The sequence below is a fragment of the Danio rerio genome, chromosome 11 (assembly GCF_049306965.1).
Source record: "Danio rerio strain Tuebingen ecotype United States chromosome 11, GRCz12tu, whole genome shotgun sequence".
Taxonomy (NCBI): domain Eukaryota; kingdom Metazoa; phylum Chordata; class Actinopteri; order Cypriniformes; family Danionidae; genus Danio; species Danio rerio.
Window position 1 is genome coordinate 42,725,001 of NC_133186.1, and position 16,011 is coordinate 42,741,011.

Consider the following 16,011-nt stretch of genomic DNA (forward strand, 5'->3'; position numbering starts at 1 on the left):
CGTGTATGTCTGTGGGCCTGTCTGTCTGTGTATCTGTGCGTGCATGTCTGTGTGTGTGTGCGTATGTCTGTGTCTGTCTGTGCGCACGTGCGTGTGTCTGTTTTTATACGTGTTTGTGTCTGTGTGTATGTATGTATGTTTGCAGTGAGCAGACGGAGACCGGGCGCGAGCACACACACAGAGAGATGATGCATACGGTGCAGGAGATGAAGAAGCGTCTGCCGTCTGAGAAGAGGAGCCGCAGTAAAGCCAGCACTGTGGAGGCTCTGCACTACGCTCTCAACTGTGTCAAACAAGTACAAGGTAAACATAAACACACGCACACACTTACACTATGACGCCACTCGAGCTGCAGCTGCTGCACACATTTAGATGCGAGCGTCTGTGATTATATAAGAGTCCGTCAGAGGCCCAGTTCAGATCCAAAGCACTCGCTGGCTCTGAATCCATGCTAAATCTGTTTACTGTGTCTGCGCTGCACTGCCACTGTTTTACAGTATGAAGTAGGGCTGCACAGTTTATATAGTTTCAGCATCAGTGTTGCAAATATGCAATGTCGATTCTGAACTATAGTAGACCAGGAGCTAGAGAACTGCATTTAATTACTGTATTTATACAGAGTTTATACATGCAGCTCTAGTATGGAGACTGGATTGAGATGCTGAAAGTTTTCACTTGAGCTCATTGAGTTGATTAAGGAATCATGGCATGCTGAAATGTGGTTGAGGTATATTTCCTGTATCCTCATAGCTTCATTCTCAATATTCTTTAAACATCTGTTGTAGGTCAGTGAGAGTCAACATTACGTTTAGGCTGTTTTTTTTTTTTTTGTTTTTTTTTTTGGTCGTGGTCATTTAAAAAAAACTGACTAGGATATTTTTTTAAAAAGTGTTTTAAAATGTTTTAGTTAAAATGGTTAAGTCTCAATAATGGCAACAGAATTGAATGTTTAAGCGATTTTTATCAAGTTTTGCTAATAGATGAAACAATTACCAAAAACCTGTTTGTTTATTCATTTATTTATTTATTTAATTTTTTTGTTTATTTTATTGTATGAGATAAAATTACAGAGTTAAATTAAATTAATTCAAAATTCAATAAAGTAATGTTGGAGTAAATTTTAAAAAGTCAGAAAATTACCGCAAGTTAAATTACTTTGTTTTATTATTTTGTATTGCCTATTCTTGGGTAATTTATTTAGCTTAAAAATTTAAAGCTTTTATTTTATAAATTTTATATAAAATACACAATAAACACAATAAAATATTAAAGTTTATATATATATATATATATATATATATATTATTATTATTATTATTATTATTATTATTATTATTATTATTACAGTAGAATTTCTGATGTTATACGACAATATACATTACATTTTTTAAATTAAAAATAATCTTATAAAGTACATTAAACTATTTCTGTCATTTTATTTATGCCACAAAAACATACCACTTTCAAAACTTTCTCACTATATTATCAGCAAATTAAATATCTGTTGTTATATAATTTTGAATATCTGTTGTTTTTGGATATTCCTGCCATTTTTGTTAAATTTATGTTACAAAATTGTTGTTTTCTTGCTCTTTACGGCAGGTTCACACGCTGTTTTTTTTATTACATTTATTTTATTAATAATGTTTTATTAATACCCAGGTGAGTGGGCTTGACAAACCACCTGTAGAAAAAAACATTCTTTCATCTCTCTGACATTTTAACCAGCACTTACACCAGTTTTACACATTTGCATCAGACACTTTCTTATCACTCCATATCTCTAAATAAAAAAACATTGCGCATTCATCAAGTGTGCCTCACACAGGTGAGTGGGCTTGACAAACCACTTGTAGAAACACTTAATTTCTAAACTAATTTTGAGAGGACCAATCAGAGCATTCCTAACTCACTATAAATAACCAGAGTTTCTTACCTCGGTCATCTTCATCTTGAAGAATCCCTCCTCCCTTTTCCTAGTGGCTAACACTGTTGTGTCACTGGTTCAAGTCCTTACCGGGCCAGTGAACATTTCTGTGCGGAGTTTACATGTTCTCCCCGTGCTCGTTTGCGTTTCCCCCGTGTTTTCCGGTTTCCTCCACCATCCAAATATATTCGACATAAGTTATGAGCAAATGAGCAAACCAAATTGCCATCATAGATGAGCTCTTAGTCTGCAATGTATCTCACCATATCAATTCCTAATTTGCTATTAGCCATAAATAAGCAGGAGAGGTCTCAAGACCAACCTGAGTTCAAACTCTCCTCTCACCCTTCATTATCAATCATCAGCTAAATGTGAACTCTTAAGAGAAAGAAAAAAAACACTCCTCCTCCTAACTCTAGCACTTCTTTTCTGAGCACTATTTAATTTCCTTTGGATAATTAGCACTTGTGTGTATTGCCCCTTGTTGTTAAATCACTGAATGCCTCCTCTGTAGTAAGTCACTTTAGACAAAATGCGTCTTCAAAAAGACTAAATGTAGAACCCACTTCAGTGCGTGCACAGTACCAATGGCACTGCAAGCCATTTTCTTTCAGCAATTACTGAAAATATAAGCCAGCAGTCAGCATGTGATGTAATGCTCTGTGCTATTTCCCAATGGTCTTCATTCTGGTGTTGTAACAGCTGATGTTGCTCTGTTGTTAACCACCTGCTCTGCTGTTAAATCTAAACACGCTGATTAACAGTGCTGCGGTTCTCACTTGATGCCTCCTTTGTCTCCCTCTGCAGCAAACAGCGAGTACTACAACTTACTGATGAGCAGCGGCCTGGACGAGAGACGGGACGCCACTGTGTGCACACTGGAGGAGCTGGAGGGATTCACTTCTGAACACACACTTAAAAACACGGTAAACCACAGGACACATCCTCAGAAATATCACATGCTACTGGACAGACTCACTAAAACACAGTACCCTACAGGACATGCAGTTGACATCAGAATTATTCGCTCTCCTGTGAAATTTTTCAGTGTTTCCCAAATGATGTTTAACAGGGCAAGGAATTTTTCGCAGTATTTCCTATAATATTGTTTCTTCTGGAGAAAGTCTTATTTGTTTTATTTCGGCTAGAATGAAAGCAAAATCATTTTAAGGTCAATATTATTAGCCCGCTTAAGCTGTATTCATTTTTGATTGTCTATAGAACAGACCATCATTATTAGGGGTGTAACGATACACTCAGCTCACGATACAATGTGTATCACGATATAATGTTCACCATTCGATACGTATCACGATATTTGGAATAAAATTTAAAAATTAAACTGAAATGCAAATTTTATTTAAAAAAATTTAATTACCAAGTAAACTATTTTTTATGTATTTCTTTTGTTTCAACTTGTTAAACTGAACCTTCTTTAAGAAAATAAATTAAACAGGACTGTCTCTGGAAAATAAAACTATTTAAAAACTTCTTATAAAATATTATTGAAATGATTCAATTCAATTGAATTTAACAGTAAGAGCTTAAGGCTTTGCTTGGTCACTTGCGTTTTTTGTGTGTGCAATCTACATTTCCATGTAATCAGCAGTTCTATAAAATAATCCTGAACTGATGTGTGTCTGTCTGAGAGGTTTTTATGGATGGCTGTCCTCATGTTGGGCATGATGAGTGACAGGGAGGCCGTCTTTTCATTACACAGGACAGTCGTGGCTCTTTTCAGCAGTTTAGGCAGGTTTACTATTTCTTCGGCGTCGCTGATGTCGGCACTATCAAGTATATCATGTTGACGTGCATTTTTGTGTACCTCTGTACTCAAAAGAGTTCATGCTCGTCGTTATCATAACTCTAAAATGCGACATGATTATTTAAATAATGTGCACGCTTTCGGTTTCATTTCCACTGCTGTTCATACTTACCACGCGGGTCCTGAACGATAACTCTGTTCCACAAACTGAATGTTGTTTACTACTTTATTACCTGTTAGTCACAACCTGCAGGTTCTGTTCACTGAAGCAGACGCGCGCGTATGGCAAGCCGTTTTAGCATTTAAACCTTTGTTCTGACTATCCATAAATATATTTAATTCATATTTAATTAAATTCATTTAGAGATATCTCTAATTACAATTGTGACTAGTCAACTCATTTAGAGATATCTGCAAATATTTTTCAATCGAAGTCAATGGAGGAATATGACTAGTCATAATATATTTGCAGATATCTCCAATCTGATTTAGTACTAGTACAATTGTAATTTCAGATATCTCTAATTGTCATTCTGACTAGTCGAATTATAATTATGACTAGTCAAAATATAATTAGAGATATCTCTAAATATTTTTATGGATAGTCAGAACAAAGGTTTAAATGCTAAAACGGCTTGCCATACGCGCGCGTCTATCATAGTCCGCCCTCTGTAGTAACAGCTCACGGTCAGCTCACGTCATGTGTGATTTTGCGGCCGCCAATACATCATTATATGAAGACAGAATGATATTTTAGGGTGAATTTTACCTTATAAATACAGTATGTGACTCTTTCAACACCATTAGGAGGTATCCATGTCGCTGTGCAAAGTATGTAAATGTGTGAAGACTTTATAACTTAGGATGTTTGACCCAGTATGCGTGTCAAAAAGCGGACGAGTCTAAAGCAATGACTGTACAACCGAAATGTTGCCAGACGTCTGATTTTGAGAGGATGGGCTATCCTCTATTTCAACTCCACTCATCTTGGTCTGCTAACATTACTGCTGCTGCAATCTGAACTCACGTGCGACAGCAGGTGGAACGTAGCTCACGTGCAAACAGCTCAACTAATAAGAGAAAAGGGACGTCATATCGTAATCAAATCGTCATAACGCCACGATGCATATGGTGACATTTTTGCATCGCAATAAATCGTACAACGATAAATCGTTACACCCCTAATCATTATACCCTAACTTGCCTAATTAACCTAGTTAACCCTTTAAATGGCACTTTAAGCTGAATACTATTGTAATCCTGACTTCAACTGTATGTTCAAAAACATTGTACACCACTGCACATGCTCCAAAATGAGGTACAATTCAAAACACACACTCAAAACAAGGTAAACTACAGGACTTATGCTCAAAAACATGTTTTTTTTATTGCACATGACAGCTTTTTACCCCTGACAATCAGGCTTATGAACACTTACAGCAAACTGATTATTTCCATACTCTTCACTGCGTTTACACCACCACAATGTAGAATGTACTGCACTTTACCTGAACTTTTGCTTTAACAAAGCAGTACTGCCTATATCGAACAGTCAAATGATATGTATATGTGTGCATATGTTGAATCTGTATTATGTACTATCTTTTATCTTGTGTGTGTATCTCGCATTTTAACTGTCTATTTGTGTGTTGAGTGTATTTAAATGTGTATTGGCCTTGTAAAGTGTGTCATTTGTATTCTGCACTGTCTGGAGCCTGCAGCTCAGCTTTTCACTCATCATAGCACGAGTGCTGTTGGTGATGTGATAATAAAAGTGATTGGATTTCATTTGATTTGAACTGCACACATGCACAAAACACAGTATGCTCTCAATAAATGCACAGTAAACTACAGGGCACGCACTTAAACATTGTAAACTATAGGATACATGCTCAAAGACACAGTATACGGTCAAAAACTGTAATCTTATTGGTTAGATGGCATAGTCAGTTGTGATTGTTTAACCACTTTTCAATTTTCGGTGTCAAATTTCAGCTTTTAGCACTTGTAAACACAGTGATACAAAATGTATAATTAAAAAAGTCATGTAAATATATTATATATATATTTTTTTTTTCAGTAATTATTGATTAAATATCGTGAAGAAACACAGTATACACTCAAACACACTGTAAGCTATAGGACACATGCTCAAAAGTGTCAAAAACATGTTACACTACAAGACATACTTAAAAAACATGGTACAAGTCAACATACACACAGCAATACAACGCAAAATACAGGACACGTGCTGGAAATTATACCTTTAAAAACAGAATACATGCTCAAAAATACAGTAACGTACAGGATACATTCTCAAAAATATAATAGACTACAGTACAGATCTTGGGCGACGCAGTGGGTAGCACATTCGCCTCACAGAAAGAAGGTTGCTGGGTCGCTAGTTCGAGCCTCGGCTCAGTTAGCGTTTCTGTGTGGAGTTTGCATGTTCTCCCCGCGTTCGCGTGGGTTTCTTCCGGGTGCTCCGGTTTCCCCCACAGTCCAAAGACATGCGGTACAGGTTAATTGGGTTGGCTAAATTGTCTGTAGTGTGTGTGTGTGTGTGTGTAAATGTTTCCCAGAGATGGCTTGCGACTGGAAGGGCATCCGCTGTGTAAAAACTTGCTGGATAAGTTGGCGGTTCATTCCACTGTGGCGACCCCGGAATAATAAAGGGACTGCTATGCAGTCAAAAGCACAGTAAACCAGAATATTTGTTAAAAAATACAATAAACTGCAGAATACATCCTTAAAAATGCAGTAAATTTTAGGATGCATGCTAAAGACACAGTAAACTGCAGGATACATGTTAAAAAATACAGTCAACTTCAAAATATGTGCTCATAAATACAGTAAACTTAAGAATATGTGCTAAAATACTGTAAACTACAGGATATGTGCTCAAAAATACAGTGAATCGGAATATATGTAAAAAAATACAGTAAACTATACATGCTCAAAAATACAGTATACTACAGGATGCATGCTAAAAAAGGTCTGTATGCATGCTCAAAAATACAGTATATGTGCTAAAAAATACAGTAAACCAGGATATATATATATATATATATATATATATATATATATACATACAAAATACAGTAAACGTCAGGATACATAATCAAAAATACAGTAAACTTTAGAATGCATGCTAAAAAATACTGTAAACTTCAGTATACATGCTCAAAAATAAAGTATACCTCAGGTACATGCTCAAAAATACAGTAAACGTCAGGATACATGCTTAAAAATACAGTAAACATGTGGTGCATGTTAAAAAATACAGTAAACTTCAGGATACATGCTTAGAACTAGAGTATATCTCTGGTACATGCTCAAAAATACAGTAAACCGCAGGGTACATACTCAAAAATACAGTAAACTTCAGGATACATGAACACAAATATTGTAAACTTCAGGATACATGCTCAAAAACAGTAAACTTCAGGACACATGCTTACAGCATACATGCTCAAAAATACTGTAATTTCAGGATACACGGTCAAAAATACAGTAAACTTCAGGATACATGCTCAGAAATACAGTGTAGCTCTGGTATATGCTCAAAAATACAGTAAACCGCAGGATACATAGTCAAAAATGCAGTAAACGTCAGGATACATGCTCAAAAATACAGTAAATCTCTGGTACATTTAAAAAAATGCATAAAACTTCAGGATACATGCTCAGTAAAACAGTATACCACTGCTACATGCTCAAAAATACAGTTAACTGCAAGATGCTTGCACAAAAATACGGTAAACTTCAGGATACATGCTCAAATACAGTAAACTTCAGGGCACATGCTTAAAAATACAGCATACGTGCTCAAATTCAGTAATTTCAGGATACACGGTCAAAAATACAGTAAACTGCAGGATACAGGCTCAAAAATACAGTGAATTCAGGATACATACTTAAAAACACTGTACACTACATCATACTCTCAAAACATGGTTCAAGTCAGAGCACATGCTGAAATATACAGTAAACCACAGGATACATGCTGAAAAATGCTGTAAACTTCAACATACATGCTGAAAACTACAGTAAGCTTTAACATATAGCCTTAAAAACACAATATACGCTTAAAAACCTGCAAACTGCATAGGACACAGTTAAAACACTGTACCCTACCATACAAAAACACGGTAAACTACAGGATACACACTTCAAAAACACTGTGCCCCACTGAACAGATACTCCAAAAACATGGTACGGTACGAGACTACAGGTCCTTCAATTGGTAATGTGATTTATCAGCTGGTTACTGGGTGTGGTAATAAAGAAAGTGACTCTGTTTGTCTTCCTGTAATGTGTGCATCAAGGAGTTCACAAGCTCTCTGGTTTCCTCAGGACTCTTTTGTGGTAGTTTTCTCTCTGGCCTCGGGGAAAGTGGTTTATGCGTCTGAGCAAGCCTCCAGTGTGCTCCACTGCAAGAGGAAGTTCCTGGAATCGGCCAAGTTTGTGGAGATGCTGTACCATCAGGACGTCAATGTGTTTTACTCTCATACCGCACAGCCACGACTGCCATCCTGGAACTTGGGCACAGACAGCGGTGAGTCTCTCTAGAACAAGTTATACTCCAAATTAAATCAAAATTAAACTATTAAGAGTATCCAATGTTGTTCTAGAGGTCTTCTTGTCGTTATAATGGGTTCACATCTGTTCAAGGTCAAAAATATCACCTTTGTTTTCTCATAATAGGCACTTCAGCATCAGCTCTTTTTCATTAGGTCTGAAAGAGCTGGTTTAAATATCTGGGACCCTATCATACACCCGGCGCAATGTGGCGCAAGGCGAGGCGCAATACTTGTTTGCTAGTTTCAGCTTGGCGCAAGAGTCGTTTTGAGGCGTTGCCCTACGCTGTTTATTAAGCAAATGCACTTGCGCTCATATGTGCACCCATAGGCGTTCTGGTCTAAAAAGGAAGGCGTTCTGAGGCGCACTGCTGACACGTTGCTAAAGAAACTGAAATATATTTTTCATTAGATCAAAACAAACCCGGTCTAAGCTCCGGCGCAGAGTTGCGCCTCGCTTACACACTGCTTAATACACACAAGAGAGCAATAGGCAAATATCTTTACATATGAAAAAATTTAAATATTAAAGATATATATAGGAAATAATAAGAATAGATATAGGATATAAATATAAAGGATTAAAATATTACAAAACATATTATTTTCTAACCTACATAAATATGAAAAACCACTGCTTTTATGTCTTCTTCATCTCGGGAGGCTTTTTCAGTTGATTCATAACAATTTGCTTTTGTATAATGTTATTATTGTTAGCAGTATTATTTATTATATCCATATTTATAATTGTTCTATTAAAAACAAGCTTAGATTTGCCCACCTGTCAGGTTTTAGACCATATGGGGCACAGCATGTGTTTCAGGATATAACTCAGGTTTTTGAGCACATTTCGTTATTATTGTTCATTTATTCGTTTGCTGGAAATTAGAACTGAATTTAGAAATAGTTTTGAAACGAATATTTGCTCTTAAGAAACGCAATTAATTATTTATAGGCTAATTGATGTCTGTGCGTAAAGGTTTCCCTATCCAAGAGCGAATGTGAAAATAGATCCATTATCTCTCATTCTCACGCAGTAGATGCTCTGTTTAACAGTTTTGTTAAAAAAAACTGTGAACTGTTTACTAGTGAAATGCTCATTTTTTCCACTTAGACTTACTTTGCGTCCTGTAAATAGCGAATGCGCTCTTGGCATGATGCAGCTGGCTCTTAAAGGGAATAGGAGATGAGACTCTAATTGGTTTATTCTCAAAACACACCTATAACTCATTAAGAAAAAAAACTCAACCCTTTTAGACCATGTGCCACGGCGCAAAGCAGATTTTCCCGTCCGTAAATTAGCAAAAATGCGTCCTGACACGCCCTGAAAGCGTTTGCGCCCTGCGTTTTGCGCTCTGCGCATGGACCATCAAAATAGAGCCCCTGGTCTGTCTAAAACCTGGTTCATACTCGACACGTCCGCTAGTTTGCTTGAGTGCTTGCAGCAAATGTGACGTCATCACGGAGTTTGCGGAGGTTTACTTTGGTTGCGCGCGACATGATTTCGGCTTGCGGAGCGCATGATTTTTTTTTGAGACTGGAGCGAACAGTGCGCGGCGCTGCAACTGATTTGAGTTGAATATGAATCACTTTTGAAGAGATTTTGTCTGAAACAGTACGACTGTACAGACATCTTTATGATCCGTGATCATAGAGATAACCAGATGACCAATAACTATTGGCTAGAAATTGCAACAGCAGTGTGAAAGGAGGAAAGTTTTTGTCAAAAGGTTTGGATAAACCTGAGGGTTAAGCTTGTTAAAGCCAAAAGAGGCCATGGCAAAAGTGGAGCGTCAGCTACACAATTACTGAAATATTTTTTTCCACCAGTCATAGGTTTTCCACTTATGTGTTTAATTTATAATTTAAAACAGTTTAATAGTTACAAAACTATAATTAAGGAACAAATGATGTCTTTAATAACTAGAAAGGAATATTTGAACCTTTCGGTTTACAAAATACTGATGCCTGTTTTTCTAAGCTTCAGTGGTGATAATGGTCAGGCATGTTGGACCATTATTGCCTTTTTAGCTTAAGTAGAGGACAGAAACTAGCCTGGCACTAATGTGTGAATTGAGCGAGCTAAATCTAAAAAAAATCTGTATTTTTTAGTAAGTTGTACTTTTTTTGCTTTTATTCTTGCCTTAATAAAAATATATTTGTAGAGCAACTCATGTTCTCTTTTCAGTAATATTTGAATAAATTATAATAGGTAGAACTGTTCGAGATATAAACAAAAGCAAGTGATGCATCAAAAATTGATTCAAAAAAATCTTGAATGGTTAAAAAAAATCCTTAAAATCAATAAAATAATTTAGAAAAACAATAAAAATAATTTGTTTAAAAAATCTTAAATGATATTGATGATATGACGTAGTTCCGGACACATTTTTACTTCTCTGTTTATCCGTCTGATTTTACAGTCAGTTTTATTTGACCACCCTACATTTTAAAGAATATCACAATGGTGAACTCAAGTATAAAACCCTTGTCCGTGAGGTGCGTGCTCAGTCAGCAGAGGTGTGCGATACAGCGCCAGGCGAAAGTATAAATCCAGCTTTACATAACCTGGTCATGGAAATTCAGCTGTTAAGTTGTTAAAAATTATGGAAAAGTCAGGGATATTTGTATTCCAGTGAGAACCCTGTATATAAAACCTAATTACAGTTTTGAAATTTGGTTTCTGTGATATTATTAAAAACACCATCCTCGATATTTATACATTAAATATTACATAATATCATGCATGTATAAATGCAGTAGCGTAACAGCAATTACCACACTTTGATCTATCAAAATTTGCACACCTTTTACATTCAAAACCATCTAAAGTACACAATACATGACAGCTCATTTTCATTAAAGCAGAATAGAGCCTTTAAAACTCCATTCATTGTTCTGAAGTTTCACAAAGATCTCTTCTTCTCTTTGTAGCGGCGGTTCTGTTTGAATGTGCGCAGGTCAAATCCTTCTTCTGTCGAATCAGGTCAGTTATTTACCACTGCATTTCTGCTTCATGTGTACTTTAGAATTAGACTTTACTCATTTAATGTCTTGATATTATATGTGTGCATTCAGAGGAGGGAAGGACCGGGATGGAGACATGCGCTATAGTCCGTTCCGGATCACTCCGTACCTGCTGAAGGTTCAGGGTTCCAGTGGAGAGGAGGAACCGTGTTGTCTGGCCCTCGCCGAACGCATCATCTCAGGATATGAGGGTATACAACATGTAGTGTTGGATAATTTAATGTGCAGTACAAATGTTTACTTATAAAGTTATAGTCACAATTATTCGCCCTCTTGTAAATTTTTCTTTCAAATATTTCCCGAATGATGTTTACCAGGGCAAGGAATTTTTCACAGTATTTCCTATAATATTTTTTCTTCTGGAGAAAGTCTTATTTGTTTTATTTTGGCTAGAATTAAACTATTTTAATGTCAATAATATTAGCCCCCTTATGCATTATTTTTTGTTCAATTGTCTACAGAACAAACCATCGTTATACAATAACTTGCCTAATTAACCTAACTATTAACCTAGTTAAGCCTTTAAATGTCACTTTAAGCTGTATAGAAGTGTCTTGACAATTATCTAAAATAATAGTATACTCAAATAATATGTACTGTCATCATGGCAAAGATAAAATAAACAGCTATTAGAGATATTAAAACTATTATGTCTAGAAATGTTTTGAAAAAAATCTGCTATCCGTTAAACAGAATTTGGGAAAATAAACGGTAAATAAAACCGAACACAACTCACTATAATTCAAATGAAAACTGAAATGCTAAAAGTGTAAGCTAATTTAACATATTGTTTACAAACTATATATAAATTGCACAACAAATTCCACTGCTTCGTTTGTGCCAGAAAATATGACAAACAAATGTAATAACGGTGTAATAATACATTACTGATTGTTCACTTCATAACTCCTTTGTGTATTGTTAGAGGCCATGACTATTCATTTTGTGTTGCTTGTATTTTTTTTTTTTTGTGTTTGTTTTTTCATTCTTAAAGTGCCGGTAGCCATTAGTTCAATGTTTAGTTCAAATGTGTATGTTTTTTTTCTTTTCATTCTTAAAGTGCCGATTGCCATTAGTTTAATGTTTAGGTCAAATGTCCTTACTCTTGTCTGTCTATTCAGAATATCATTAATATCATTTTTTTGTTTGTTTGTTTGTTTGTTTGTTTATTTTTGTCTCCAGCTCCTCGCATTCCTATGGACAAGCGCATATTCAGCACGACTCATTCACCAGGATGTGTCTTTTTAGAAGTGGATGACCGGTAAGCTTTTTTTTTATCAAATAGGTTTTATTTATATTTCAAAAATTTTATAAATAAGTAGCTTGAAGTTAATTATTTAACCTTTTTTTGTTTATTTGGGTGATTAGCTGTAAGAAAACTTCAGTAGTCTGTTCTTCGTACGTGGATTACTCAGTTAGCTGGATTTGGATATCGACAATTTGACACGATCCAGGATTGTTCGTTCGTCAAAACTGATCCCAGAGCTACTATAATATTACTATGGTTACTATAATAAGGAAATCCGCTCTAACTGTAAAACTAAATAAATTGCTCTTGACACATGAAAGGGTAAAGCCTCTAGCCCACAACAAGGTGTAAAGTTATTGCGTATCATATTTAACAAACTGTTTACTGCAAATTTGATGTAATTTAGCTCACATGGATAATTGAATATTAATCAGATGATGTCATTACGCTGCTGTGCCGTCAGCCAATCGTTGCATTGCTGATCATGATTTCAAAGATCGATAGATCTGTCCTTCACAACACACGCAGAGATCTCAGATCAGTTCATCCAGATATTTTAATCTGATTACAAACTTGTTTTAAAAACCAAATTAGCCAGAGGTCAGTTATCAAGAGGAACAGATCCAGGATCTGCCAAATCATCTTAGATCATTTATTCAAGGTACAAAGAACAGACTCCAGCTTTTTAAATGTCTACTACAGTTCATATTAATAAATCATTTTCAATAGGCTGCTGCTTATTGTGGCATGTTTTGTAATGCTGCTTATTTTGCACTGATGGCAAGTTGCAGTGTCACTTTTTATATAACCACACAAAAATTAAATGGAGTTTATTCAGTTGGTGTTTTGTTGTTGTTGTTTTTTGTCCTAGATTTTTAATTAATTTATTTATTTTTTGCTTTAAAAGTCATTCATACAAATTACCAAATGGTTTGAACTGTCTGCAGTGCGGTGCCTTTGCTCGGCTACCTCCCTCAAGACCTGATCGGTACCTCAGTCCTGACCTGCCTGCATCCAGACGACCGGCTGCTCATGCTGGCCATGCACCGCAAAAGTACATCCATTTCTCCATTTCACATCTTTATCAGTGAAAACTTAAGTCAAAAATAAATGAAACCTAACATGACTGACCGGAATTTAAATGAAAACAGTGAATATAAAAGTAAATCTGATTCTAAATATTCATTAAAAACAACTTTTTTTCTATTTATAAATTGTACTGAAATGTCATGTATAGAAAGGAGGGAAAATATATTAAACACATCTTTATTTTTTTGGTGGGTGGGTGGGTTGGGGGGACTAATATTCTGAAGGAGCATGGAATTAAACCAAATTTCGGTAAAAGCCCAAACAATACAGACATAAAAATATAACAAATCAAAATAATCTGAAAATGAGTTATGTGTAATAACAATGAAATGACACAAGGAGGGTTGCTGAAGAACTACTGAGAGATTTCAGCTGCTGTCTGGGCTTTCCCTGGCTTTTTACACGTCCCTTTCCTCATGTGTTCAGTACTTTTTTCTTGCATCATAACTTGATTTGTAAGCTAATTAATATAATTTTTTTGCATATATGGATTTTATTTGGTTGTTACCAACGTCGGGTGGAAATTTAAAGTCAACAGCATCTTTAGAAATGTGTTTAACCGTTTCAGCTAAAAGGCTTCTTCAGTGGCTGTACATGTCATATGGCATATAATAGCATGGAAACTGCGAAGCACGCCACATCCTCTACAAATTTCAGTGCACTCAGTAGCTCCGTTGGCAATTTCATTGCTAAGCAACTATCAGCTGCTCTCTCTAAGGCAATAGCTGCATCCCAAATCGCATACTTATGCACTATTCTACGCCATTTTGTAGTATAAATAGTGTAAGTAGTGCGTTCACACTGAAAACTCTAAAAATAATAAGAGCACTTTAATTACCCAGATGATGCACTCATTCAGCCGGTAAAATGAAGTGTGGAATGATGGACACTTCACGCACTCAACGACCGCAGGTTTGCTTACGTAGAGGAAGGGGCAAAGCTATCGGACGCAAATGTTAAATAACTTTATTTATTTTTGATGGTGAAAGCAAAATTCTCCTACGAGAGTGATTATAGCGCCTCCCGATGGTGAATGCGGTAATACTCACGGCAGGTATTATTTGATAATTCGGTCGTTTATTTCACTGATTTGGCAACTGTCAAACGTCATCAGGGAAACGGTTTAAATTTCTGCTTAGTAAAAAAACATTAGTGCTCCATTTGGGACGACACTACATACATATACTATCCGGTTGAGTGTGTAAGTGCATAAGTACATAGTGCATGAGTGCATAGTGTATAAAGTGCCATTTGGGACGCAGTTAGTGTTTCCCAATAGTGTTCTTGGAGGCACACAAACAGTACATATTTAGATGTTTTCCTCATCTAACCCATTAACTTGTTTTGAGGACTTGATTAAGGTGTGTTTGATTAGGAAGAGGTTAAAAATGTGTACTGTTGATGTGCCTTCAGGAACACAGTTGGGAAACCCTGCTCTAAGGAACCACCCCTGCATGGATTTTTCCATTTAACTGTTTTTTACGAGCACCTTTCACTCTAGCAGTAAAAACACTGGAAACGCCAAGATCCACATAAATTATGCAAAAGCACCAAAAACAAAAGCACCGTACAGCTGAATAGGATATTTTTTTTATCCAATTTGCATAAACTACATTGCAAATTAGCATAAAAAATTGCAATGGAAACACATTTACAGAATACATTTAATTTTAAATTTACTTTTGACAGGCGCACAAATCATTTTATACAGCACAATAGCAGTCTACTTTCATTTCTGAACTGGGACACAATAGGATGGCATTAATGGACAAACTAGCAGGCCATCTACATTTTGAAACATCTGAAATGTTGTTTAGATCATTTTAAAATTCCTCAGCCAAAGCCTGTCATCACAGTGGTTCAGTATTATTTATTATTATTATTATTATTATTATTACCTCCTGAAATGTCTTGAGCATTGTCTCCCCTCTCCAAAAGTCGTGTATTGCATTTCATCTTCATCTTCCAAATTGGTTATAATTTATTATATAGGAAAAAAAAACCTACAGTGGCTTCTTCTACCACAGCAACTCCAAAAGATGTGATATGTGAATGGCCCCTTAATATCCACTTAAGAAAAAGTTATCGATATCTTAGATGGCCTTAGAGTGTGAGTTTAAATTCCTTTACTGAACACTTGTATTTTTTTGTCATGTTGTCAGTTGTGAAGTACGCGGGTCAGCCTCCGTTTGAGCATTCGCCCATCCGCTTCCGCTGTCAGAACGGAGATTACGTCACCCTGGACTCCAGCTGGTCCAGCTTCATCAACCCATGGAGCCGAAAGGTGGCCTTCATCATCGGCAGGCACAAAGTTCGCACGTAAGTGCAGACTCATAAATGTTTGTGAATCACAGTCTCCATTCAAACACAAATA

The 16,011-nt window shown here is 36.0% G+C and overlaps 1 protein-coding gene across 4 annotated transcripts in view; it reads left to right on the forward strand.

Annotated features, from left to right (window-relative positions):
* The window catches only part of per3 (period circadian clock 3), a 57,184-nt gene that overhangs the window by 15,891 nt on the left and 25,282 nt on the right, over positions 1-16,011 (forward strand). For all 4 annotated transcript variants that reach the window (NM_131584.2, XM_073916080.1, XM_073916081.1 and 1 more), the window contains 8 exon segments: positions 146-303; positions 2,735-2,853; positions 8,049-8,250; positions 11,207-11,258; positions 11,351-11,490; positions 12,482-12,560; positions 13,496-13,602; positions 15,800-15,956. In NM_131584.2, coding sequence (NP_571659.2) covers positions 146-303; positions 2,735-2,853; positions 8,049-8,250; positions 11,207-11,258; positions 11,351-11,490; positions 12,482-12,560; positions 13,496-13,602; positions 15,800-15,956 — 1,014 coding nt within the window.